This window comes from Osmerus eperlanus, chromosome 4 (assembly GCF_963692335.1).
Source record: "Osmerus eperlanus chromosome 4, fOsmEpe2.1, whole genome shotgun sequence".
Lineage (NCBI taxonomy): Eukaryota > Metazoa > Chordata > Actinopteri > Osmeriformes > Osmeridae > Osmerus > Osmerus eperlanus.
In genome coordinates this window covers 5498144-5525937 of record NC_085021.1, presented here as the reverse complement: position 1 = coordinate 5525937, position 27794 = coordinate 5498144, and the positions used below count along the sequence as shown (strand labels likewise).

At 44.9% G+C, this 27794-nt stretch overlaps 3 protein-coding genes across 5 annotated transcripts; all 3 read right to left on the bottom strand.

The window, feature by feature from the left end:
* Window positions 1-55: 55 nt before the first annotated feature.
* LOC134018400 (uncharacterized) lies at window positions 56-3217 on the bottom strand. 2 transcript variants are annotated; one of them, XM_062458318.1, is made up of 8 exons: window positions 3096-3217; window positions 2761-2873; window positions 2481-2581; window positions 2257-2343; window positions 1834-1981; window positions 1580-1659; window positions 1312-1405; window positions 56-808 (listed from the first exon to the last, which is right to left on the bottom strand). In XM_062458318.1, the coding sequence occupies exons 2-8, from the start codon at window positions 2870-2872 to the stop codon at window positions 405-407; spliced, it is 1026 nt and encodes a 341-aa protein (XP_062314302.1). In that variant the 5' UTR covers window position 2873; window positions 3096-3217; the 3' UTR covers window positions 56-404. The 2 variants fall into 2 exon arrangements, with proteins under 2 accessions (XP_062314302.1, XP_062314303.1); XM_062458319.1 differs by having other exon boundaries at window positions 2761-2917; window positions 3114-3170.
* Window positions 3218-3326: 109 nt separating this feature from the next.
* mybl2a (v-myb avian myeloblastosis viral oncogene homolog-like 2a) lies at window positions 3327-11499 on the bottom strand. Of its 2 annotated transcripts, none has more exons than XM_062458315.1 (10): window positions 11274-11499; window positions 9986-10088; window positions 9780-9851; window positions 9608-9700; window positions 8946-9166; window positions 8657-8771; window positions 8417-8470; window positions 8015-8247; window positions 7094-7799; window positions 3327-5559 (listed from the first exon to the last, which is right to left on the bottom strand). In XM_062458315.1, the coding sequence occupies exons 1-10, from the start codon at window positions 11390-11392 to the stop codon at window positions 4558-4560; spliced, it is 2718 nt and encodes a 905-aa protein (XP_062314299.1). In that variant the 5' UTR covers window positions 11393-11499; the 3' UTR covers window positions 3327-4557. The 2 variants fall into 2 exon arrangements, with proteins under 2 accessions (XP_062314299.1, XP_062314300.1); XM_062458316.1 differs by having other exon boundaries at window positions 11122-11380.
* A 2258-nt stretch (window positions 11500-13757) lies between these two features.
* LOC134019522 (PC-esterase domain-containing protein 1A-like) lies at window positions 13758-22626 on the bottom strand. Its single transcript, XM_062460482.1, has 7 exons — window positions 22450-22626; window positions 22181-22260; window positions 16398-16621; window positions 15665-15815; window positions 15087-15333; window positions 14815-14871; window positions 13758-13921 (listed from the first exon to the last, which is right to left on the bottom strand). The coding sequence occupies exons 1-7, from the start codon at window positions 22529-22531 to the stop codon at window positions 13758-13760; spliced, it is 1005 nt and encodes a 334-aa protein (XP_062316466.1). The 5' UTR covers window positions 22532-22626.
* Window positions 22627-27794: the final 5168 nt, after the last annotated feature.

Here is a 27794-nt window from a genome sequence, read left to right as displayed (position 1 = left end):
CATGCTCTTACAATGTGATACACACACATACCCAGAAATCCGTAATACACAGACACTTTTCTGGACTTGATTTAATCATGATTCAAACATATGAAAGTTACACAAGGTAAGAACTTTGTTCTGGCTGAATGGGCATGATAGAAGCAGCTCTGTAATAACTTTACATTGCAAAGAGCACTGATATATTATTTACAAGGTAGAATTGTTTGTGCCCCGCCCCCTCCATGTATACTTGTATTCTCTCTTCTCTTCCTTCCCTCCAGGCTTGTCACCAGTCTCCGTTCATCACCCAAATCCTCCAGCTATACTCATCCGTTCTTTCATCCACCATCTCCTCTCAATGTCAACCTTGTCCCTTGCTTCTCCACCACACCACCTATCTCAGCCCCCCCCCCATCGTCCCTCTATCTGTACTCGCCCCCACAGTCTCCTAGAAGCTGCAGCAGGTGTCTGGAATGTGCCAGAACAGCGTCTATCGTCTGCAGGTCCGCTGACGTGAGGAGCAGCTCTGGGCTGCAGCTGCGCATGGTGTCCTCGATATGCTCCGCCCCCACCACGCCCAGACGGCAGCCAACGATGACCCCGCCCACCGCAGGGCGGTCCAGGATGTAGCGGGTCGCCACGTTGGCGATGGAGCAGCCGTGTCCCGTAGCGACGGTGTCCAAGGCAACCAGCAACTCCTGGAACAAGCCCCACCCTCCCCAGCTGTCGATCATGTTCTTGTACTTGCTTAGCGAGGCAGTGCAGAGCTCTGCCCGTCCTTTGGGCTCCGCCTTCCCGAGATAGCGCTCCGAGAGCAGACCACCAGCTGTCAGAGGGGGAGGGAAGGTGATACAAAAAGGAAGAGACAGATAAGAGTGGACAAGCATGTAGAGAGAAGGAGAGAAAATAGGTTTACAGAAAAGGGGAGGGAAGCAGAAAAGATGGACACGGCGCGGGATCGGGGTAAAAAGAAAGAAAGCAACGGTTACCAGAGAGAAAGTAAAGATGGGGACAGAGGTAGGAGGGAGGGAGAGACAGAAAGTAGTGAAGGAGGTGGGGGGAGATAAAGGGAGAGACAGAGTAGGGGGGTTATGATGAGGAAATAGGGGGGGGGGGGGGGGGTGAGAGAATCATGCAGAATGAGCAGGACCAAGACAGAAGCATAGTCAGGTCTCACCTCCATCTTAGAAGCCCTTCCGTTTTATACCGCTCCTAATTTTGCATAAGAACTTTGTCTCATACTGGACCAGTGGTTTAATGTCTCACCCATACTTCTCAGATATGAGATGTACAGTATTCTTGTAGATAATAGTTAATAGTGTTTCTTACCCAGAGTGCCGTAGGTGAGGAGCTGGATGTTGTGAGACAAACAGAACTCCTCCATCTTGGCTGCAGGACGCTGGTCAATGAGCGAGTACTGCACCTGGAACACACAGTACCCACACCCACATCATTAACATCTGTACATCTGTGTCAGCGTGTATGTGGGGTATTATTGCATGTGTGTGTGTAGGTAGGGTATTCTTGCGCGTGTGTGTGTGTGTGTGTGTGGGGGGGGGGGGGGTATTATTTTGTGTGTGTCTGTGTGTGTATTCACCTGGTTGCTGGAGATGGGGATGCCCTTGCTGGTGATCTCCTCAAGCCTGTGGGTGTCGAAATTAGTGAGAGCCAGGTCTCCTGAAACGTTTTACCACAGCAAGCACATAGTCCAGTGAGCATGTGGAACACTAGTGTGTGTGTGAGTAAAAAAATTGAATTTGTGTCACAATAATGACAATATATAAGTAAAAAAAATAAGTGTAGGTACACGTCTGTGTGTGTGTGTATGTCTGGACGTGTGTGTGTGTGTACCTATGAGTCCATCCTGTTGCAGATCAGCCAGGTATCCCAGTGCCTGGAGGTATCTCTTGTCTCCATAGTCCCACCAGTGGAACTGGACACAGTCCAGCCTGTCCACCTGCATACGGGACATGGAGCGCTGCAACGCTGCCTTCACCACCTGCACACAAGCGCAACACTCTTTACCAGCCACGGGTCACAAGACTCTTGACTTGAGGCTCAAGACTCAACGTCCAAACACACAGACAGTCATTTGAAGAAGCACTGGTGAAGAGGCATATGCAGCTACAATAAACACTTACATCCATGCAAAGGTGACACACTGCAACCTGGTGGCTGCAGGTGTGCTATTCTACAGTGCTGATTTGAGGTGGATAGTTCAAATGAGATAATGCCACCGGTGATGAGAAAAACACTGTTTTCTCAGAGTCTCACCTTGGGGTCCATTGGACCTGGTCGAGGAACCCACTTGGTCAAACCCTGGAGAACCATGGTGGAACCTTCAGTTGTCTGGGTCCTCAGCTAGGGAACAGACAGGCCAGGAGAACCTTATTGGTTGGATGGTAATTATAGAAGATCAGAGCTAGCTTGAGAGTGTGTGTGAGAGAGAGAGCGCGAGAGCGAGAATGAGCGAAAGAGACAGTACTGTCTTTTCCTACCTGTCTGTTGAAGAGTCCATAGATCTCCTCTGCTGGTCCATAAATGTCAGCCATGTCAAAGGTGGTCAGTCCTGCATCCACATATGCCTGCATGGCCTGCACTACAGAGAGGAGTTTTAAAAAGGAGAACATGAGATAAAAATACATTGGGTTATTGCTGAATGGGTTGATGCTAATAAATAATCTACATGATCAATTGAACTATCCTTTTGTGTGGCTCTTATATCACGTTATCGACCATAAGACAGAAAAAAACGAATGAACTTTAACTGAATGATACCTGCTTTAGGGATGTCCACCGGACCGTGTGCTCCGGACACTTGCCACATGCCGTTGAGGACGCGGCATATCTCCAGCCCCCCGGACAGACGCACCTTGGGAACCTTTGCCATCCTGTGAGGTTAATGAGGAACTAACCGATTATTTTGGAAACAACACTCAAATAATTTATTTCGCCCGATGCTTTATAAACCAATGCTGACAACACATTTAAAATAATGTCATAGTGGTGTGCTGGGAAAATACTAAATGCTTTCCTAAAGCCTTCAATATATATTTAGTCACCAACAAAACGTGTGTGCAAGGCTAGGAATGTGTTAAGAGCAGTTCATTTACCTTTACAATTCGAAGCACAGAGTCCGACGGTTTTTAGGTATTATTGTCAGTTACAAAACAGTGTTTTCGTCTGACATAAGACCTGACTTCGACCAATCGCTGGTTTGGTGTTGGGAGGAAGTAAATGACGTTCTAGTTGCAACAGAAAAACAAGACTTCCCTCTACAGGTTCAGAGTGGTACTTCATGGAGATCACTCGGACACTTTATTACATACGCAAGACAATAACAATTACAGTAAAACGTATATCTTTATTTATTGTTACAGTCTCCTGACATCAGTATCTGGTTATGTACAGTTCAGTTGAAGCAAGGTTTATTAGAGGTTGCCAGGTTGTGATGTCCTCCTTGACAAAGCAGTTGAGCATTAGTTCAAGGAATCTTGATTACATGGGTTACCAGGTTTGACCAGGTTTGACCCCATTAGGCTAACTTTAAATCTTTAAACTTTAAATTAGGCTACATTCAATCTATCCCCTTGGCATTGTATGGATACAAGACAGTATCTGATTAACACATATCAAAATGTATTATTTATATAAGTTTAGCTCTTAAATAGATACATGTTCATGGACATAAGTGGAGAACCCTCGAAAGCAACATAAACAGATATAAGACAAAGCCTATCAAGGGTAGTACAATGCACTTGCATGATCCAGGAAATTTTTGATATAAAACAGTACTGCATCTCAGGCAAATTACCATGACAAAAAGATACAATACAGTTTAAGGCAAGGTAGATTTATTCTATAACTGTATTGACATCCACTGGTCAATCAGTTAAGTAAAAAAAAAAAAGAAAATGTCACGTCAATTGGTTGTCACTTAACAGAAGACCACTCACAATTCAGTATGAATCTGTCACTAGTGAACATCCATCACCAATCCCATCATAAAAGAAAATAATTCAAACCAAATGAATAGGTACAGCGAGACGAAATGAAAATCAAAGACTCATCAGGTCGACAACATTTCAAGTCAGTTTGCAGCTTTGTCAAGTCTCTCATGAGTAACTAAATGGACATTCATAATGTGGTTTGTGAACAGTTCCGGAATTATCTGATACACCTCTATGAGAAAACAACAGAATGAGATATAGGTCCTCTTACCAGAGTGAGTAAGACCTCACTTTCTCGCGGCTCAATTCATTGAGAACTGAAATCAACTTTGTGAATATACAACAAAAATAAAACATGATTCATTTCAGGAGGTATTGTTTGCATTTGGTGACACATTTGGTGATTCCATTCGTCAAGTCGGTTGTCAGGCGCTGCCGGGTTTCCAGCCGATCTTCAAGCTAGCTAGTCCATCCCTCCCTCCCTGTCAACCGGTCCAGAGCAGCTTGACACCCAGCCCTGACTAGAGGGATTGTGGCTTTCACCCCTGGCTGGGTTGATACATCATGTAATATGTCCTACTTTCAGATGTCCCCCAGTGATAAAGACCAGTATACCAGACACAGACTAGGTACTGCTGTTGGGTCTTTTGACAGCCTCTCTGTACAGGAGTAGTCTCTCGGTGGTGTGGGGGGGCAGCCGGCTCCTCCTGGCCCTCACCATGCAGGTGGCCATTGGGTAGAGGCGGTCGAAGCCCCCTGAGGTGGCCGGCACGGCTAGCAGCTTCCTGGCCACGCTCCTCAGGTGGGGGAAGCGGGACGCCCCGCCCCAGAACGCCTGGGGGGAGTCTTCACCGGACAGCACCGGCTCTGATAGGTAGACGTCGAGCTCGCCGTGTTTGGCCGTCTTCGCTGGCGGCTGGAGGAAGTGGAATATGGATTTCCTCTTGGTGTTGCCGTTGTGTGAGCCGGCCGAGGTCTCGCCTTCCTCCCCCGGGCTGCCCTCCTCCTCCTGCTTCACCATCACACTGACCACATCCAGCTCCTCCCCCAGGGCCTTCCCCGCCTTCCCCTCCTCCCCGGCCTCATCCTCCCCTATCGTGGCCTCCACCAGCGTCCGCGCTTGGAACTTGGAGGGAGCCGTTAGGGTGGTGGTGCTCTCCTCCTGCTTGGCGTCGTTGAAGGGCTGCAGCTTGATGCGTGGGTCGAGGACGGTGGCCAGGATCAGGTCCCTCTGGAGCAGCAGGGGCTGGAAGCGGGCGTGCAGGCCCGAGCGCAAGGCCTTGCAGAAGGGGCCGTAGTTGGTGGCGAGGCCCTCCAGGGTTAGGTCCAGGCCGACCAGGGAGGGGATGATGAGGGAGAAGGTGATCCCGTCGTCCTGCAGGACCTGCATGGCCTCCTCAAAGGGCTCCAGCAGGCCCAGGATGTCCACCACCTGCTCCCGCTTGGCCCTCACCATGGGCGGGGAGCTGGCCGAGTCCTTGGCCTCGATGCGGGCCTGGGCCAGCACTGACATGACCGAGGTCCAGGCTGCCTCCCCCACCATGCGGTTCACTGCCATCAGGGTGGAGTTCCACTTGCATCCCTGAGAGGGCGTGGCCAGCGCCAGGCCACACTCCTTCAGCAGCACCTGATTGGACAACAAAAGGAAGTCAAGAGTTTAGAAATCCCCACTAGACAGGGTTGGTGCTCTGACACTGTCTGGCTGGAGGTACTAAGCCTCTCTCTGATAGAAAATAGTCCTCAAGATGACTCATCAGGAGTACAGCAGATATATTTTGTACAACATAAGCAAACAACCAACTACTTAGATCACAATAGATGATATATCTATTATACACAGTATGTATATACACTACCGATCAAAGGTTTTAGAACACCACCATTTTTTCAATTTTTATTGAAATTTAAGCAGTTCCAAGTCCAGTGAATAACCTGAAATGGTACAAAGGTAAGCGGTAAACTGCCAGAGGTCAAAAAAATCTATATAGTTCAGATTTTTCAATTAACAAAGGATGACAGACAGACCATTATAAACCTTAAAAGTGTAGGTCTTTACTTTAGATAGAAATGGCCAAAAAAGCCAAGGTGTCAGTGAGTACAGTTTCCTACACCATCAAAAGGCACTTGGAAACTGGAGGAAACTCTGACAGGAAGAGGTCTGGCAGACCCAAAGCCACAACAGAATCAGAGGACGAGTTTCTGAAAGCCAAGAGCTTCAAGCACAGCTTAACACTGGTCGAAGTAAGCAAGTCTCATTTGATGGTTGAAATGCTGCAAAATGCTGTGGTAGCAATTTTGGTTCAGGGTGCCACTCACTCTGTGGAAGTCCCCGACTCTGGATCCAGCAAAAGTGTTAAGCTGTGCTTGAAGCTGTTGAAAGTCAACGCAAGCTGTTGACTTTCAGAAACTTGTCTTCTGATTCTGTTGTGGCTTTGGGTCTGCCAAACTTCTTCCTGTCAGAGTTTCCTCCAGTTTCCAAGTGCCTTTTGATGGTGTAGTAAACTGTACTCACTGACACTTTGGCAATTTCTATCTAAAGTAAAGACTTTTGAACCATTTCAGATTATTCACTGGACTTAAACTGCTTACATTTCAATGTAAGCAGTTTGGGGGTGTTCTAAAACTTTTGACCGGTAGTGTATGTGTATAATATATTTTACATATACACAGGGCTTGACATTTTTAGCTGGTAGCACTGGTTCTCCCACATTTAAAAGGTTAGGCGCACCAGGAAAAAAATCACCCACCAAAAATGTTCATATTGTCTTTTCAGCTCTTCCTATTTTGCGCTAGTTAGCTCCCTGTCACGTGACAACGGAGCGCAGTGACAAGGAGTGACTGACGGCTAATATTAACATCTATTATCTGCATTAAAGTTAAGAACGTAAATATGAAGTTTAACTGGTTAAGTAACGTTGGATAGAATGGTGGACCGGTCACTGTATCAGCTCACAGCAGGCACATACGGTGCGGTAGGCTAATTTACGAGCGTTTTGTAAAGAAATGAATACAGGTCACACCATAACGCACAAATGCTCCCAAATATATTTTGAGGTCGCACAAATACAATTTCGGGAGCATATGTGACCAAAATGGTTGCAATTTAAAGCCCTGTATATTAATATTCAAACAAATATGGAAGTCCTTCCAGTCCTCCCTACCTCGCTCCAGTACACACTGCTCCTGAAGAAGGCCACCACGCTGTGAACCTGGGACAGGAGGTTCTCCACCACCCTGGAGTTCTTCAGAGCCTCCTTGATGACCTGGTGCAGTGTGTGCACCACACAGCTGGACCGCGTGCCGTACACCACCTCAGAGAACGGGTCGTCGGTCGCGGAGGCAGCCGCGCTGACAGGGGGCTGGTCCCCCAGGAAGGCCAGCATCTCCTCCTCCTCCGGGTCGCCGCGCTGCAAGGGCAGCATGACCTTGTAGTCGCAAAAGAGCTCGTAGGCGGTGATGGCGGCCTTGGCCTGGCTGGTCAGGATGTAGCCCACGTTGTGGGGGAACAGGCCGTAACTGAGCAGCACGCCCTCCAGCTCCCTTGCCACGCCCGCCGTGGGGTTCTTCTGGGCGACGTGGCGGAACGCCACAATAGGCCGGCGGACCTGCCAGTCATTGTCGAGGAAGTGCAGCTGCACGGCGACTATGGGCTCGGCGTAGCTGGTGGTCCAGAGGTCCAGGGTGGCGTGCACCACGGCGTGGCCGCCGCTCGACGTCAGGCAGGACTTGAGGTCGCGGATCAGCTGGGGCTTGATCTGCTTCTCCACCTCGTCGTACAGACGCAGCCCCACGCCCCGCTGGGACAGCTTCTGGTACTGGGGGCCCACCACTGACATGAAGTGTCTGAATCCAGAACCTTCCACCAAGCTACAGCAGGATGGGTTAGAGTACGAGTTCATGTCAGTCCATTTTCTTACTCGTTGACACAGCGCACCTGAGACGCACACACAAACAGTTGTAGGTCTCAGGCACTTACACACCTTTCTCTATTCTACACGCACACACACACACAGCATTGTCCCTTAAGCCTAGTGATGGCAGAGCAGTGGTCCGTGATGGTAGAGCAGTGGTCGTTGGCTCACCTGAGAGGCAGCATGTCCTCTGCTATCATCCTCAGCACTGGCCCAGTGATGTTCTTCTGGCGCCAAGAGTTGGGGGAAGAGGTGGATAAGGTGCTGCCAGCGTCCAACCTGGATGAAAGGGTTATGGTTGGGAGGGATACGGCCTTGAGCCTGGGCTTGGGTCTGGGCCTGGACCTACTCTTCCCCCTGATCGACTGGCGCCTGGGCACCTCGTAGCTGGCTGAGCCCTGAATCTAGCAGGAGCAGAGAGAGTATGGGTAGGACGAGGTCAGGGCAATGTGATCCTCAGTCATTTGCTTTGTTTCTATATACACAGTTACCAAATGTTTATTTCACTGTATATTCTGGACATGAACAGAGCATACAGGTGAGTGTGAGTAGATCTACAAGTGACATGCTCACCAGTTCTGCAGACTCAGGCTCCGTGTCTAACACAACATCACAATGGAAGTCCACCTGGAAGTGAGGAGACTGGGTCAATCTCGACGCCACTCTACTTACTACAGTCTACCTCTTGCTCATCAACCCCGATTGCTGACCTATATGTAGCTAGCATGACTTATTAAAGCCTTAGTTATATTCTATTCTTTCGGCAAAAGGAATAATGTTGAAATAAAACAGGTGGGTAATATGGTGCTTGACCTCTCCCTGCTCCAGGACAGCTAGAGGGTGTCCATGCTCATCCAGGCTGAAGTATCCCATCTCAGCCTTGCGTCTTATGGTCGAATTCCAGTGGTTCTTCACAGCATTGTCTGTCCTGTCACACAGGCAGAAGTTGTCCATAATATTTGTTATTAAAATATGAGATGTTGTTATTGTTTCCCCTACTCTCAATTCATTTTGTAACAGTTTTACTCCACGATAGCGATAGTGAACCACCCTAGATGCTCTATTTTTCTATTCGTCCGTCACACCACTCCTCTCCTCCTACCTGCCGGGCAGCAGCTTGGAGATCTCGGCCCAGCGGTTCCCCAGCACGCTGTGGGCTTTGTAGATGATCAGGTCCTCTTCTGCGGTCCAGCAGGTCTTCTTCACGTCCGGGTCCAGGTGGTTGTGCCAGCGCTCTCGGCACTGCTTCCCCTGGCGCCCCTTCAGGTGGCGGGCCACCATGGCCCAGTGCTTGGTGCCGTAGATAGCCACCAGCTTAATCACCTGCAGAGGAGCGAGGGAAGGGAGTGGGCTGCTCACGTCACTGACGACAATATACCATGCAAATACCAAAAGGTTGATTATGCCAATAACAATAGAAATACACACAGCATACATCCAACTTTATACTATATACAAAGTATAACATTTGAAGACACCATGGCTAGTCATATGAGACTAGTCGTATGAGCTGAAACATTTTCCAAGGCAAAATGTATATAATGGCTCCTCTTTATGGTGATCAGTGATACACTGTGATTCAAAGTGAAAATATTAATTCCTGGGGTGTGTATGGTGTGTTTTTTGTGAGAACGGACTAGGTACTAGGGTTACAGCCTGTCTGAATTCCAAAAGTGGATTTAAAAACACCCCCTCCTCTAGTGTTATCATGTCGACTGTGAAAGGTCTTCATTAACGGGGCTACGTGTGTTTTTGAGATCTCACCTTATCATCCTCCTCTTTGGTCCATGCTCCCTTCACCAGGTCGGGGTCTAGGTACTTCCTGTAGCGGTGCATGCACTGGTAGTCTGTCCTGCCCTGAGAACACAAGAGGTATCAGACTGTTCTCTCTCTCACGCATGAGCACACACTATGTTTGTTTGTTCTTAGTATTTACTGGTAAAAAGCTGGCAATGGTTTTCCAGTCTTTATGTCCAAAATTGTGCACCAGAATCTTGAGATTTTCATCCTGCAAATAAAGAATAAAATTGTAAAAAGTTTGCCTCTGCCTCTTTAAATATATGTAGGTACGCTCTCCGGGTACGGAAGGTAGGATGCATGTGAAGTATTCAAAAAGATCCCAGAATGGCTGTTGAAACTCACCTCTTCAGGAGTCCACTTCACCTTGACCTTACCGCTATCCCTCTGCTCCCCTTCATCAGAGTCTGTGTCCATGCACAGTCCCCCCTCACCTTCCTCGTTCATGCTGCCCAGAGCAGATGGAGATTCAGGAGAAAGAGAAACAGAGGTGGGAGTAAGATCAAAAGAATAGAAAGAATCGTGTTTCTGAAATAAAGGTAATCACTTTGTGGAAACTGCAAGACGTAGGGAAACAAAACAAGAAGTAGGTAAAACAAAACAACATCACTTCTTCAAAACAACCTTACATTGTAATATTAATTATATCAAAAGTAGGCTAAAATTGTTTTGGGGCTTTTAAAGTGGAGTTAGTCCGCCTGGCTGTTACAAACTGACCTCGACGTGTATACAATGTGGTACAATAATACAGTACAGTTGGCGAATACAATTTTAACAAAGTAACAGCCTCAATAACGTTGAATTAGATCACCTATAAGCAGCAATTAAAAGTATGCATCAGCTCTTAAAACGCTAGTGCACACTTGCTTTCGGTCATTTCGAGCGTGCCCGACACCTTCATCAACAAAATGAAGCACTCCGAAGTAGGCTCGCTGTTAGCTTTTTAGCTAATGCAATGTTAGCTAGCTCTAGTGCTAACACCATGCTAACAGACGTTTTGACTGTTGGCTGGTATACTGTGTGGTATAGAATGGACCGTCCGTGCCCCAAGTGGTGACTAAACGTTGGCTTAAAAACAATCACATGTATCCTCTGGCACACGTCTACATTGAATTACAGTAGATATGAACATACAAATGGATGTCCTACAGGCTATTAACTATTGAAAACTTCTGGTTGATTTGCGGCCGTAAGATTGGTAAATGTGCTAGCGACTAACTAGCAGTTAACTCTACAGTAGTTTCACTGCCTGCTGGTTCCACCGGCTCCAGTGGAACAACAACGGATAAACACCGGGCAACATCAACAAATGCATGTATGTTCAAAAATCAACTGTCAGAAAGCTAAACCGATACAATAATATCCCTACATACAAGTGCCATCAATGTCTTAAGAACGCATAATCTAATAATTAGAGCTAGACTGTAGACCAAATTGCTATGCTGGCTACATCATGCAACAAAGATACATTCCAGTCTTACCCGCTCGACCACAACGACATTTCCCCGGTGTCTGAAACCTCTCTTTAGTTTTAGCCTACCGTCGCGGTCTCGTTTCTGTAATCAGTTACAATACTGTACAGTAATCCTCTATATCAATAGAGCAAAAAGGATTGGAAAAAGGCTTGCTGTACTGTTTCTTTCTGGCGCCCAGCTTGCTTCGGTAGATTTTTCCCGGGACGGGGACTAATAGTGTCTGTTCAAGAACATCACCGTTGCACTTCAAACCGTCATCAACGGTAATTTGAAACATTGGGCAACCCTAAACAGCATATTTCCGTTCCTGTTCAGATCAGTAGCTATTCAAGGTTTTCTTTAATCTTGCTCGTGGGATCTGTAGTTAATTGGTTAAAAAAAATTAAATAATTATGTCCAGTTTTTATTTAGTAATTCAAGCAAGCCAATTGGCCTTTGTAGCCTCTAGAGCTAATAATTGTGACAGAGTGCAGTTGTACGAATTAACTCCCAGCGCAGATTGGTGGAGGAAAGCGAGTAGGTCTCTCTACATACAGTAACAGACCTGCACGGATGTGATAGGCCTATGGGATGTGATTCATACAAAATGAAGAAAATTGAATTTTCCAACAACTTGACTCATTTACACAGTATTGAGGTAATGGAAGGGGCGTCCCCAGAGGGTGCCATGGCCACCCTGCTAAAATTACCCCCCCCCACACACACACACACACACACACACACACACACACTCACTCACACACACTGACAAGCCCCAGTCAATCTCATCTATGAGTGCAATTACATGTACACTACTACGCCAATCATAACCCAATAATGCAGTAGCGGAGATAGCTTGGGTGCGGCCGCCCCAGGGCCCTGTGCCAATTAGGGGCCCCTCAAACGCTGCTGATTTTGTGTGACTTGACGAGAACGGGGCCCTCGCTAAGAGACACTGGAGATTTTTAGCTGAAAGAAGCTCATTTCTGCATGTAAACTAATATTTAAATAATCCACCTCTTCTTATCAAACGTCATTTAACTCATGGTTACAATGGTAAACCAGCACAACAATGACAACTAGAGAGGGTACAATTTCTGGGGAAATTGTGGGGTGTGCTTGCGTTGGTTGCAGATGGGTCAGTTTTTTTACTTAAATTTTACAACTAATATTTCTGTATATTTTATATAAAAATGCATACTTATTATTATGAAGATTGCACAGATTTAAAAGCATACATTTGTTGCTGCTCATGTACAATTCAAAATACTAAGAGTGAAGTGTAGAATGAAAGAGTGGTCTTCTCATTTCCCCTGCAAGAGGGATGGGTGATCGGCTATATAACAGCCTCAGTTGAAAAGTTGCATCAAAACGAAGAAATTGGGCAATCCGGTGTCAAAATGGTCCTAACCTCTATGACTTAAACGTCCCTGAAGTTTTTCCCTTCTAGTGATACTTTCAAGCATTTTTAGCCTACTCATATTGCATTCATTCATTAATAAAGAACCCCCTTTGAAACAAGCTTATTCTAACAACGTTGTCACCGGCAGTATCTCAGATGGAATCGCAATTCAAACAGTAGGCCTACCATTTGCAAACTGAAAATATGCCAACAAAAACTTAAATAAGCTTGACATTTATTTATGGGAAAATGGCTAATTCAAAATAAGTTTACTGTAAGCGATCATTGTCAATATCAACGCAAAATGAGACCATGTGGTCGCAGTCTAGAGCCCTGCGTGGAGAAGCTGACTTCTGCTGTGTGGGAATCGCAGGAGCTAACCAGTCGAAGTACAAAAATACAGGGTGTTGATATCCCATCCTGGAAACATACCTAGATACATGTTTGGCACCAACATTGTGTATGTAGTTTACGGAGTTTTAGGAAATAGGTAGGCTAAGTAGAACTACCACAGCCTACTACCCAGCTAACATGTGACCGACGGGCCAGCAGCGGCTGTCTGGCGTTTTGTTCATCGTTTTACCAGCGGCAGCCTACTCTTGCGAAAGGCAAAGCACACCCAATTAGTCACTCCATTAAGAGACGGACAAAAACCTTTCTTCATCAAGAGGATGTACTTCCTGTGGCAGCTGAAGAAGTTCAACCTGCCAAGGATGATGGTGCACTTCTACATAGCCATCATCATCCTTACCATAAACCTGATTATGATTCATAAATTAGATTGAGCTTTTTTTTTTATATATATACTTTCTACATTCCTGAATAGAGGTTCCCTCACTAGAGATCCTATAGATGTACAAGGATACCATTCTTGCTTTGACTGAGGTAAAAGGTTGCAAACTACAAAACAAAGTTATTATACAGGATGGATGTTGTTTATTAAATACTTAACTAAACCTTTCCCTCAAGGTAGACAACAAAAGCACACAAGGCATAAAATGTGTAAAAGCTTCAAAAAATGCTACTGTTTATTACACATACATACACAATTCTGGAGTGAACATGGTTAGAACATGGTTAGAACAAGAGGAATAAACACAGACAAACAAATGAACAATTAACAATAAACAAATTAATACATTTAACTTAAAAGTAGGTCGTTTGATAAAAAATAATAAAATTAATAAAATATCCAAACAACCTACTTTTAAGTTAAATGTATTAAATTGTACTGTACTGCAGCGAAGAACTAGGAGCTGGATTAGTTCTGCTTTGTGTACTTGTTGTACATGGTGTACATCCGGTATTTCCTCCTGGATTCCAACTTGAATTGACATTGCCATTTCAATTTGGCTGCTCTGTACTTAGTGATGATGTACTTATTCTTGCGCCTATTGGATGGAGCTGGCCTGAGGGCTACCAAACCTGGAGAGGAGATACATATCAAGGGTGAGGGAAAGAGAGAGGGAGGGGGAAAAGGAGGTCAGAGAGATTAAACGAAAAGTCAGAAGTGGTCAAGTCAAAATGTACACAGTATATCATTATAGTCATTTTTTGTGTGATTTTTATAATGTGATCTTTATTCTCACAGGTCTGCTTTCTTAATGTGGGGGTGTGCAGAGAAGTGCTCAGCATTTATATTTCTGCGGCCTTGTTGTGTAGATAGCCTTTGCAATTTTGCACTACACGGCGCTGTCTTAGCCTATTTAATTATATTTAGTCCGTAGATGTAAAGGGAACAAAACATATAGGCTAGGCTATTCAAAATTATCTGTTAGGCTGGTTGTAGTAGATAAGCCGCCTACTTGATGCAACTTTTGTTTTATATGCGCTACTGCCCTTGCGAAACCCGCCATCCACACTTGGAACTGGAGTCCCAATGTTACAGTAATAGCCTACATAAAACCACAATAGACATTCTCAACTAGTATGACATTTTCCACTGTCTAGTATAGGCTACACTGCATATCTTGTCATTCTCAAAGTTGTTACATATAATAGGCTATATAGCCTATTCAATTAATAACAAGCATTAACATGTAGGCTAACATCATGTAAGCCTATAGCCTAGAATTTCCTAATTACTATTTACACATGGTTCTAATTTTTGCAATACTTGGACCATGTCCTGACAATAACTGAAGAACATTAGGGCCTACATGTTTTTCCAGTATAACAGGATCTAATTAGACCATTGGATGTTTATGATGTCGCTGTGTTTATACTTAAGACTGTGGACCACAACGCAATCTTGACATTGGAGGGGAGGGGAGGGGTGGGTAGGAGGGGGTAGTCACACACACAGCAGGGCCACTCACCAGAGGTCATGGTGTGGCTCTCACAGACCGGCTTCTGTTTGGGGCCATCCTGGAGATCTAGAGAGAGAAATACATGCCACTTTAGTCAGGGCTAGCTGTAGGTGTGTGCGATGTGAGGTGTGTGTCTTTGTGTGCGTATACTGTATGTGTAGGGATGTGGTTTGTTGGTGTGCATGCTCGTGTGTGTAACTGAAGCAGGCTGGTGTGGTGTGAGTATGTGTGACTAACCCTGCGTATGTGTGACTTACCCTGTGTGTGTGTGTGTGACTGACCCAGCACAGTGTGCAGGCCTGGCAGGGCCACACCCCAGGCCTGTGCAGTGTGCTGCAGCAGCAGCGTGCTAATTTGTCGGTGTGCCTGGGCGTTCCAATGCACGTTGTCCTTCGTACGGTGCTGCAGTTGGGAGCAGAAATGGTTGTGGAAGTCCAACACATCCAGCCCAAACCCACTTGCCACGCTGCGTGAGACGGAATTAGCCTCAACGATGTCCTCGCGAAGCGTCGAGCCCATGTGGGCTATCTGCGGGTTTGGAGGTCAAGGGTCAGGGTTCAATATGACAATGCCAAGGAAGAGCCAGGAAGATTATGTTCAATACCCTTTATTGATTGATTTGATTCCTTAATTGTTTCGTGATTTGGATTAAACATGAATCAATTAATAAACAATGGAATTAATTGATGAATCAAGGTCATATTGAACTGCCAGTACTTCCTGTGTTTGATGAATTCAACTAATGAATCAATCAATCAAGGAAATATTGATTAGTTTGTAAACTTCTGACTTCCTGTGTACGTATGTGTACGTGCGTAATTAAGTGTGTGTGTGTACATGCATATGCACGTGTGTTTACCTCGGGCACTAGGAACCCGCCCCTGATGTTGTTGCCGACGGGCATAGTGAGGGTCCAAATCACCAGGCTCTCCTTAGGGAGGATGCTCTTCAGCTGCTTAAAGAACTGCTTGAGATTATTCATGTAGTCCAACTCCCACGGACGGTTGTGTCTGAGACATACACACATGCAGTGACACATACATACACACGCAGGGACACACACGCACAGATGCATAAACACATACAAGGACATGCACACACTTTGCTATTTCAACATTTTCTAGGATAATAGTTTGAAAAGGATCTAATGGGCATGTGAGTGACAAAGTAAGTTTGCCTGTGTGAGACGACAAATACATTTGCCACCAAACATGCAAGATCACAGATTACTTTAATCAAAGAGCCCTCATTTGAGGAAGATGAAGTATCAAGGTGAACACATTATTATGTGACACGTGTCAGTGCGAGTGAAACGTGACTAAAGGTTTCCTAAAAAGTAGGATGTTGTCTGTTTTAACCTGCTTAGTTTGCAACAAGAATCTAAGCTTTTTTACTAGCTGGCTACTTTACTATCCATTCATGCAATAACAATAAACTGTTAATTAACTAAACATTTTCACTGTGATGTTTTCCTTCATTTCTTTGTGTGCTTCAAAATGTTTTCAACCCTGGGGTAGGAAGTTTCACATCCTGTGCATGTTTACATGTGTGTGTACGCATGTCTCAACACCACCACAAAACAAGGCATTCACCTGGAGATGTCCCAGATGCAGGAGTTAACCACGACCAGGTCTGGTTTCAAACCACACCGGATGTCCTCCAGAATGCTCTCCACGTACTCAGAGAAGATCCGGGTGATGAAATAGAAGCGGACATGGTGGTTGTCTGACCGATATTCACGCACCTCCCTATAACCCGTCGAGTTGTTCATTATCCCCCCCTCCAACAGGCAGTCGTGTTCAAACTCCATCTCCCCCTTTCAAGAGGAAGAAGAGAGGGAGGAGAAGGTAGTTGAGGAGGAATAGGGTGAGGTAGAGAAGAAGGGGGAGGAGGAGGATGAGGGGGAGAGGGTGGAAGAGAAGGAGGATGAGGGGTATGGTGGGGCAAACAAACAAGCAACCAAATAATAATAATAATAATACATTTCATTTGGAGGCGCCTTTCAAGTCACCCAAGGTCACCTTACAATAAAGAATACAGGATAAAAGATAGAAACATGAAAGATAAGAACAACATTAAAACAGAACATCAACATAAAAACAAGTGAAGTGCACAGGGTCCAGTTATAGAGAGTAAGCCAGTTTGAACAGGTGAGTTTTGAGTTGAGACTTGAATGATGTGATGGAGTCTGATTGTCTTATGTGGATTTCGGTGCTGGACTGGGTCAGTGATGGGCGCAGTCTGGAAATGTTGCGGAGGTGGAAGAATGCAGTCCGGGTGATGTTTTGAATATGGGGTGCAAATGAAAGGGTGCTGTCCAGAATGATGCCGAGGCTCTTGACTTGGGGGGAGAAGGGTACAGGGAATCCGTCGACGATGATGGGTGGAGCTGGGGTGTGTTGGGATTTGGTGATGATGGATTTGGAGCCGATGAGCAGGGCCTCAGTTTTATTGCCATTTAGCTTTAGGAAGTTCCTGCTCATCCAGCTCTGGATATCATCAAGGCAGGTGATGAGGGAGGTAGGAGGGATGGCAGCGGTCGGTTTAGAGGAGATGTAGACCTGTGTGTCGTCGGGGTAGCAATGAAACTGGACCCCATGGTGACGGAGGAGTGTGCCCAGGGGGAGGAGGTAAATGGTGAAAAGAAGGGGACCCAAGACTGACCCCTGGGGCACTCCCGGTGAAACACCCGAACACCCAGACTTGTGGTTCCTTAGTTGCACGAATTGTTGGCGGTCAGTGAGGTATGATGTGAACCAGGAGAGTGCAGCACCAGTGATTCCAATGCCAGCCAGGTGGTCCAGAAGCAGAGGGTGCGAGATGGTATCAAATGCTGCGGTGATGTCAAGGACGATGAGAATGGTAAGGAGTCCGGAGTCAGCTGCACGGAGGAGGTCATTGGTGATTTTGACCAGGGCTGTTTCAGTGCTATGTTTTGGACGGAAGCCGGATTGGAAGGGTTCATAGAGGATATTTATGTCAAGGTGGGACTGTAATTGTGCGGCAACCACTCTTTCAAGTGTTTTGGAGATGAAGGGGAGGTTGGGGATGGGCCGGTAATGGTTAAGGACAGCTGGGTCAGCACCGGGTTTTTTCAGGATGGGTGTGATGGCAGCCAGTTTGAGAGTGGGCGGTACAGTACCAGTGGTGAGGGAGGAGTTAATTATGTTGGTGATCATGGGGGAAATGGACGGCAGACAGGCTTTGACAAGGGAGGTGGGAAGAGGATCGAGCTGACAGGTGGTGGTTTTGGCTTTATGGATGGTGTGTTCTGATACTGGGGTGTCAAGTAGGAGAGGAAGCTAATGAGAGGTTGGCCAGTGGTGATCATCCAGGGTGGATCGCTCCAGTCGACGGCCAGTGGCTTTGAGCTGGCGGAGCTCCGGTGTGAACCAGGGAGCAGTGTGAGTAAATGAGACTGAGCGACTTTTCAGGGGGGCCAGGGTGATGAGGGAAGAGGAGAGGCAGTTATTGTAGTGAGTCACCAGGTCAGCCGGGGAGGATGCTGGGGGAGGGCTGGGGTAAGAGCTGATAAGGGTGGAGAGATCTGTGGTGTCGATTTGTTTGATGTTTCTGAAGGAGATGGTCCGTTGTTCTTTGGCTTTGTGTAGTTGGGTGTGAATGTCAAAAAGTACAGCTTTGTGGTCGGAAACGGGGAAATCAGTGACATCAATGTTAGTGGGAGTGATGTCAGTACAACAGATTAAGTCGAGTATGTGACCTTTGTTATGGGTTGGGAGGTTGACATGTTGTATGATACCAAGACAGTCCAGGAGTGATGTGAAGTCTTTAGCAAAGATACTGGATGCGTTGTCAATGTGGATGTTGAAATCGCCGAGGAGGATAACAGTGGGGAACATTGCACATACAGATGTTAGTAGTGATGAGAATTCATTGAGGAAAACAGCAGAGTATTTTGGTGGTCTGTAGATGGTTACAATGATAGCGGGTTTGGGGCCTGTGAGTTTTACAGCTAAACATTCAAAAGAGGAGTGATGGGGGGAGTCAGGTGGCTGAGCGGTGAGGGAATCGGGCTAGTAATCCGAAGGTTGCCAGTTCGATTCCCGGTCATGCCAACTGACGTTGTGTCCTTGGGCAAGGCACTTCACCCTACTTGCCTCGGGGGAATGTCCCTGTACTTACTGTAAGTCGCTCTGGATAAGAGCGTCTGCTAAATGACTAAATGTAATGTAAATGATGGGGGACTGTGACAGCAGTGACTTTGATGTTATCACGGTGAAGGAGAGCGAGACCACCCCCCCTCCCAGTAGCACGGGATTTACTAATAAAAGAAAAACCCGGTGGGACAGCCTCATTAAGCTGGGAGAAGTCATTTGGCTGTTGCCAAGTCTCAGTGAGGCATAGAATGTCTAGCTTATGGTCAACAATAAAGTCACCAATCAACAGAGCTTTGTTACTGAGGGATCTGATATTTAACAGACAAAGTTTCAGACAGGTGAGTGGTGTCATAGTCATTTAGTCAACCACCTACACACATTGGTGTGTAGGTGGTTGCTTTGAGCAGGGGGGACAGTACACTGTGATTGACAGGACGGGCAGTGCGGGGGAGGGCGGGGCCCTGTGGACCAGAAGGAGCGGATGTTTGTAGATATAGATAAAAGATTCGACTGATTTACCCCATAGGCTCGATGTAATCGATTCTTCCTATTTGTTGTCAGTACAGGAATGGGACAGCAGGGGGCAGGGGTGAGAGACATTGCGAGAATAGCATTGAGAAGCGAATGTCGAGCTGCTTCAGTTCTCTGTCCATTTTCGCTCCCTGGATTTCTTGCCGCGTTGACAGCCGCCACCTCTCCGGGACCACTCCACCAGATCGGGCCTCCAGCGCCGACAGTCACCGCCACCCCAGGATCAGGACTCCTCTCCAGACACTCTCCTTTTACAGACCAAGACAAATTCTCAGATGCACTTGATTTGGCTCACCCCATGCAATTAAATTATCAGTCTCAAAGATACTGAGTCAATTAAAACACACCTAATCTACTTTTCAATGCATGTACAGTATGGCCACCATTATTTTGCATAATCCTCTTGGGCATGGAGTTCACCAGAGATTGACAGGTTGCCACTGGAGTCCTCTTCCATCAGAATCAGAATCAGAATGGGATTTATTCGCCATGAAAGTTTGCACAGACAAGGAATTTGCTTTGGCAGGAAGGTGCATACAATAAACATATAGGGACCTAAAATTTAAATATGTGGACTATCTATACTAAGGGTACATAACTAGCAGTACTAAGTGGGATTAGAATTGAATTAAATATACAATAAAATAAAATATAAGTTGCCGTAAATTACAATATAAAAATACAAAAATACAAATATTACAAAAAATACAAATGTACAAGATACAATTTTGTAATGCAGTGCAAAAAGCAGTGTTTTTTAAGCAGGAAGTCATTAGAGTCAGTGTGGTCCCTTGGCCTTGTTGAAGAGGCCAACAGTGGAAGGGAATAAACTGTTTTTGTGGCGTGAGGTATTGGTCCTGATGGACCGCAGCCTTCTGCCGGAGGGGAGTGACTGAAACAGGGAGTGTCCAGGGTGGGAGGGGTCGGTCACATTCTTCCTCGCTCGCCTCAGGGTCCTCGAGGTGTGCAGGTCCTCGAGGGTAGGCAGATTGCAGCCAATCACCTTCTCAGCAGTGCGGATGATACGCTGCAGCCTGCTCTTGTCCTTGGCAGTGGCAGCAGCGTACCAGACGGTGATGGAGGAGGTGAGGATGGACTCAATGATGGCTGAGTAGAAGTGCACCATCATTGTCTTTGGCAGGTTGAACTTCTTCAGCTGCCGAAGGAAGTACATCCTCTGTTGTGCTTTCTTGATGAGGGAGTTGATGTTCAGTTCCCACTTGAGGTCCTGGGAGAGGATAGTGCCCAGGAAGCGGAAGGACTCCACAGTGTTGACTGGGGAGTCACACAGGGTGATGGTGAGTGGGGCTGTGTTCTTCCTGAAGTCCACAACCATCTCCATTGTCTTAAGAGCATTGAGCTCTAAGTTGTTCTGGCTGCACCAGGTCACCAGGTTGGCCGCTTCCCACCTATAATCAGACTCGTCTCCACCAGAGATGAGCCCAATAAGGGTGGTGTCGTCCGCAAACTTCAGGAGTTTGACGGACGGATGACTGGAGGTGCAACTGTTGGTGTACAGAGAGAAGAGCAGAGGAGAAAGGACGCAGCCCTGAGGTGATCCGGTGCTGATGGACCGGGTGTCAGAGACTTGTGTTCCCAGCTTAACGCACTGCTTCCTGTCAGACAGGAAGTCTGTGATCCACCTGCAGGTGGAATCAGGCACGTTCAGCTGGGAGAGCTTGTCCTGAAGCAGGGCAGTGGATGATGGTATTGAAGGCAGAGCTGAAGTCCACAAACAGGATCCTGGCATAGGAGGCTGGGGAGTCCAGGTGCTGTAGGGTGAAGTGTAGGGCCATGTTAACTGCATCGTCCACAGACCTGTTGGCTCTGTAGGCAAACTGCAGGGGGTCCAGTAGAGGGTCAGTGATGGATTTAAGGTGTGCCAGCACCAGGCGCAATTTACATTCCTCCATGACAACATCACAGAGCTGGTGGATGTTAGAGACCTTGCGCTCCTCCACCTTCCGTTTGAGGATGCCCCACAGATGCTCAATAGGGTTTAGGTCTGGAGACATGCTTGGCCAGTCCATCACCTTTACCCTCAGCTTCTTTAGCAAGGCAGTGGTCGTCTTGGAGGTGTATTAGGCCTTTTTTGCCTTGCCTGCCTTGCTAAAGAAGCTGAGGGTAAAGGTGATGGACTGGCCAAGCATGTCTCCATACCTAAACCCTATTGAGCATCTGTGGGGCATGTGTGGCTGTGTGTTGTTATTTTGAGGGGACAGCAAATTTACACTGTTATACAAGCTGTACATTCACTACTTTACATTGTACCAAAGTGTCATTCTTTCAGTGTTGTCACGGGAAAAGATATACCGTATTTTACGGAAAATAAGCTGTGGCTTATATTTCGAAGCGTCTTATAGTCCTGTTTTAGAACAAAAAAGTGGCTTCTTCTCAAGATCTACAGACCGTGCAGCTAGGCTTATTACTTGAAAGATGAATTATTCGTAATTAAAGTGAAAGTGCAGTAATGACGTTGTGTCCTTGGGCAAGACACTTCACCCAACTTGCCTCGGGGGAATGTCCCTGTACTTACTGTAAGTCGCTCTGGATAAGAGCGTCTGCTAAATGACTAGATGTAAATGTAATGTAAATTTAAAAAAATGTGAGGGGTGTTTTGTGAGATACTGTAAGTACAATTGAGCTCTGTAATTACATTGGTCTAATAGCTGTAGAACTACCTTTCCTGCATCTAATATAAATGGTGTATGTCTAGTCGAATTCACCTTCTTCTTCAACTGGGCCACAGTTAGAAGGTTGTCCTTCTGGAGTAGGACAACCAGATCTTTGTAGACCGACCGCTGGACTGTGAAAAGGAATTACGATTTGCTTAAGTCAAAAACACTTGCACCACCATCAGGCTGTTTCATATCCTTCTCACAAAAACTTGCTAGCAACTGCCTGTCAGGAATTTAATTTGATAACTCATATCAACTGACATCGGAAGTTTTATTGAAACACAATAGTTAATTCAAGATGAGACTACTTAACCCACTTGAGTCACCGAGCACGATGACAAATTTCTTTCGAAGGAGATCGCTCGCCTGCCCGTGGTTTACCAACATGTCATTCTTCATATCAAAACAAAGACTAGTTTTATTAACATTGAAGTAAAAGTAAACTGATGTCGTTAGGCCTTGCACTTGGTCCAACGTTAGAGGCAAACTAGATGTGATAAGTGTTTTGACTGAAAATCCCAGGCCTTACTTACCATAGTGTTAGCCTATTCCAACTAATTTGTAGCTGTTGGTTTGCAAAGTGCGCATTTGTCTGTCGTGGGTCGTGACAGCCAAATGTTGTCTTCTTCTTTTTTTTTTTTACAAAATCATTCAGTAGCTTATTCCGGGTATTCCTCAATTAACCTGTTTATAGTCATCACAAGTCCTTATTTTTTCTTTATTACTTTTTTAATAAAAATCATTTTTGTATTGCTACCCCTCTAATGCACACATGGGTCTAAAATGACCCGCATTCATTTCGTATGATATTTCTTGTATGGCTGAGTGTTTCTTTGCCAAATCTTGCCAATCAATTTATGTCATAATTAAATATTCCAAACATTCATCAAATATCTTGTTTTTGATTGCCATAAATACTTATTTTTATTTTCTTACTTTATAATCAACCATTGTTTTTGTGTTACTAGCCTATCTTCAGTTTGCGACATAGGTCAAAATATAAGAGTTCCTTATTGTTAAATCCAATAGAAAAGTCTAATTTGATTAGGTCATCCATTTCTGCAGATAGCAAAGACACGTTGAATTGACGTTGAGTTTTGGTTATATTGATGGTTTTCCGTCGGATAACCTAAAGTTCTATCTATCCAATGTTGCGTTTGCACTATTGAACGTTGCGTTGCAACTTCATCTATCACTTTCTTCTATTGTAAATTGATGTAATATGGTAATTCCTTAAATCATTTGCATTACAGTGAGGAAGATAGGTTGGCTACAGTGCCGTGATTACGTCGTTCTGGTCATGGGACCACACATGTCGAGTGCATTTAATTTTAACAGTTTTTAACCTATTGCAAGTAACAGTTTTGAAATATAGGAACCTACTACATGGATTTCACTCATGCACAATATTAAGTGTTGCATCCCAGCAGGTATAAATGTAGGCAATGTCATGTAATTAATTTGCAACGCAGCCTTATGTCATAGTAGTAATTCATTTTCTCATCTACAGAAACTATTTAGGCTAATAGCTAAAACACTAAAATGAACTTGGAATATAATTTAGTCTTCAATTCTTTACTATAAAAAAGTACAAAAGCAATCAATTGATGATGTGTAACATTATTAAGCAAACATTATTTGTATAACAGACCAAAGCTGTATAAATCATACACAATACAAATTTGAGCTCCAATAATTTAAGAGTTAAATGTGGTAAAAGACTTTAATTTCCAAACACCAATAATCACAGGATATCACAGTTCTTCATTAGTGCACCTAACTGTAATATTTTGGAAAATAATACATAAAAAATTGGCCTGTTAAAGCAATTGCAGAATAATAATAATAACAACAACTGTATTGATACAACACATTTTCATACAGAGATTGCAGCTCAAAGACCTGAAACATATCAGAATCAGAATCAGAATGGGATTTATTCGCCATGAAGGTTTGCACAGACAAGGAATTTGCTTTGGCAGGAAGGTGCATACAATAAACATATAGGGACCTACAATTTAAATATGTGGACTATCTATACTAAGGGTACATAAACTAGCAGTACTAAGTGGAATTAGAATTAAATAAAATATACAATAAAATAAAATGTAAGTTGCCGTAATTTACAATATAAAAATACAAAAATACAAATATTACAAAAAATACAAATGTACAAGATACAATTTTGTAATGCAGTGCAAAAAGCAGTGTGTTTTAAGCAGGAAGTCATTAGAGTCAGTGTGGTCCCTTGGCCTTGTTGAAGAGGCCAACAGTGGAAGGGAAGAAACTGTTTTTGTGGCGTGAGGTATTGGTCCTGATGGACCGCAGCCTTCTGCCAGAGGGGAGTGACTGAAACAGGGAGTGTCCAGGGTGGGAGGAGTCGGCCACAATCTTCCTCGCTCGCCTCAGGGTCCTCGAGGTGTGCAGGTCCTCGAGGGTAGGCAGATTGCAGCCAATCACCTTATCAGCAGTGCGGATTATACGCTGCAGCCTACTCTTGTCCTTGGCAGTGGCAGCAGCGTACCAGACGGTGATGGAGGAGGTGAGGATGGACTCAATGATGGCTGAGTAGAAGTGCACCATCATTGTCTTTGGCAGGTTGAACTTCTTCAGCTGCCGAAGGAAGTACATCCTCTGTTGTGCTTTCTTGATGAGGGAGCTGATGTTCAGTTCCCATTTGAGGTCCTGGGAGAGGATAGTGCCCAGGAAGCGGAAGGACTCCACAGTGTTGACTGGGGAGTCATAAAATACTTATGTAATTCAGATTGAACTGTCATTAAACATTAGCCTGGTCCGAACCAGACTCTCGTACATTTCATTTGTACAGAGAGTCTGGCCTTGCGCCATTGACAAGCGTTGACTTCCTTGTAGGCGGGTACCCTGTTAAAGTTTAAAACTATTGGATCTGCCCAGAGCCACTCTGATCTGCCATAACCAATCGCTAGTGTTCGTCTTAGCCAATTCCTTCACCACTACTGTAACAGAGCTAGCTGCCATAGCTGGAAAATCAAACTGTTCCTGAACCCCGTGGGGAGGAGGGCCACAACATCATGGCCACCAACAAAACTTGTTCTTGCTCTGGCTTTAGCTTATGGATATTCGGCAGCGTTGCCACAACGGACCGAATGGCTTCGCTCGCATCTTTCTCCGCCGCCATTACGGAACTACAACACAAACTAGAGCACGACAGCCACTCCCTCTGTTCGCTGATTGGCCGGTAGAAAATTAACCGGAGACATCTGACTTACTTACCTCATGGCCAGACCTAGTACAGAAGCAAAATCAAAATTGAGCGGAAGTACGTAGGAGGGCAGAGCCAGGCTATTACTTTGCGGGCAGACCACGAAAACGAAAAAGCAATGTTCGCTCTGTTTTCTTTTTGATTCACATTCTTAAAATGAAAAAGCATTTCTGCAAATGCATTTTAATTTTAATTTGGGTCACGATTTGCTTCCATACCAAAATGGCTAGCAGCGGCACTGCATCAGGGAATGCGAAAGGGTTTTGTCGGTCTCTGAATGTTCTGGCTCTTCTGAGCGCACCTCTCACTATCCGCGCACCAAGCTCCACAGGATTTTCTAAGAACGGTGACCATTATCATCAAGAATGAATGGGTTAGTGGGCGGTGCTTTTATACCGGTTGATCTCTGATCTCCAATTTAACCTGCTCCCGACCAGGTTGGGCGTTCAGCATGAGGTACCACAGCGATTGAACCCAACAAGTGATCCACTGTCGTGATACAGAAAACCCTGGGTTGAACCTGAAGTTACCTCGTTAACGCCAAATCTTGATTCGTAGTAGGCCTACAGGCCTCAGGTCCTGTGTTCCCAAAACAAAATGGTCAACCTCTTTTTGATTGGAAAAAAAACAACCAGCCTGTTTGGGATCCTCCAGACTGGTCCCAGAAGATTGCTTTCGTGGCAGCCCAAACAAGGCATCGACTGCCACAATTTGATGGCCATTTTGCTTAAATAAAAGGAAGAAACATTGCATCAATAAAATTCTAAATGCATGTTGTTGTTTTTGTACATGCCATTAAATTGTTCATATCTTGGGACAAAGAGGACATTTAGTGTCATCTGAAGTTAGTGGTGCCAACTTTCTGCCTGTGTCCATCTCAAAAATGAAGAATTTGAACTCCTCAAATTATTTATTAGTGAGTTTTCTGTATAGCTCATGTATCTGAAAATGGTCACTCAATTAGACAGACAAAAACAACACTAAAATAAATAGTTGAAGAGAAGTATAGTTCTTCATGAAGCAACATAAGATTATAATTACCTTCCAAGAAGAGTTTACATGCTCGAAAGCTAAGGTGATGCCCCTCAAGGACACCCCACATTCCAGCTGCAGAGCTGCAAAGATTCGCAGTAGATCTATTGAAATAGCTGTCTGAGGCTGCAGTGGTGTTGAAGGCCAAAGACTGTACCGGATCAATGTCACTGCTTCCATCTCACAGTCACAGAATTGTATCCAGATATCGTGAGCACTTCCTGTGGAGAGAGAAAAACAAAGATTTTTACTCGTGGACTTTTTTGACATTGGGTTGCATGGAACACATGCAACCCAATGCAAAAATAGTACATGCCTACAGATGCATATAACTTTAAGAACAAGAAGGACAACAATTGTTCAAATTGCTTTGAACGTCACAGAGGTTTTATGTAAATCGTGGCATTAGGCAAGGTTGTCCAATTTCTCCATGTTTATTTTTACTGGCTATGCAGATTATGGCTCTTCATGTTAAGAACTCCAACTTTGTCGGTATAAAATTCAGTGATAAGGAACTGAAACTGTCAATTGGCAGATGACACTGCGTTATTCATTAGTTGTGAGGAAGAGATTACTAAGGCTATTAAATGTGTTGAGGAATTCTCTGCTGCATCCGGTCTAGTTATGAATGTTGATACATCGGTAGCCTACTATTCCCAGAAATAAATCAATTAAAGATAGCAAACATCCTGTCAAAACAGATGTCACATATTTGGGTGTTACCATATGTAAGGATGAGAAACAAATCTTAAGATGCCATTTTGATTATAAAATTGAAAAAATTAAGAAAAGATTTAATATGGCTGTTAAGAGACTAGTCATTGTATGGTAGAGTGTTGTTATCAAAAGCTGAAGGTATCTCAAGACCTGTCTACGTTTCACTCTCTCTCGATATGCAAACAATCATTAAGGAAATTGATAAGTTACTGTAGGCTATAACTTTGTATGGAGAAATAAAACACATTTGTAAAGCAGTTATAAGAAATACTAAAGAGCAAGGTGGCTTAGCTGTCGTAGATATGAATATGCTAAATAATATTTTAAAAATAAACTGGATTATTAGATATCTTAAGAATCAAAACAGCACATCTTCCCAAAATTCCTATTTAAGACAATCAGTGGTCTGAAATTCATTTTAAAATGTAACTTTGATATTAACAAAATCCCCATTAAACTATCCAACTTTCATAGACAAGCACTGTTGGCTTGGTCCCTGGCCTACAAACATAACGTTTCACCTCACAAATATATGATTTGGAATAAAATATAAAAAATAAAATATGCCCCCCAAATGATCTGGAAAGCGCGGTTTGTTACGTGACGTCATGCAAATCAAGGCAAAGAACAAAGGACTAGACTAGAGCGGTCTCATACCAGGCCAAACCGATA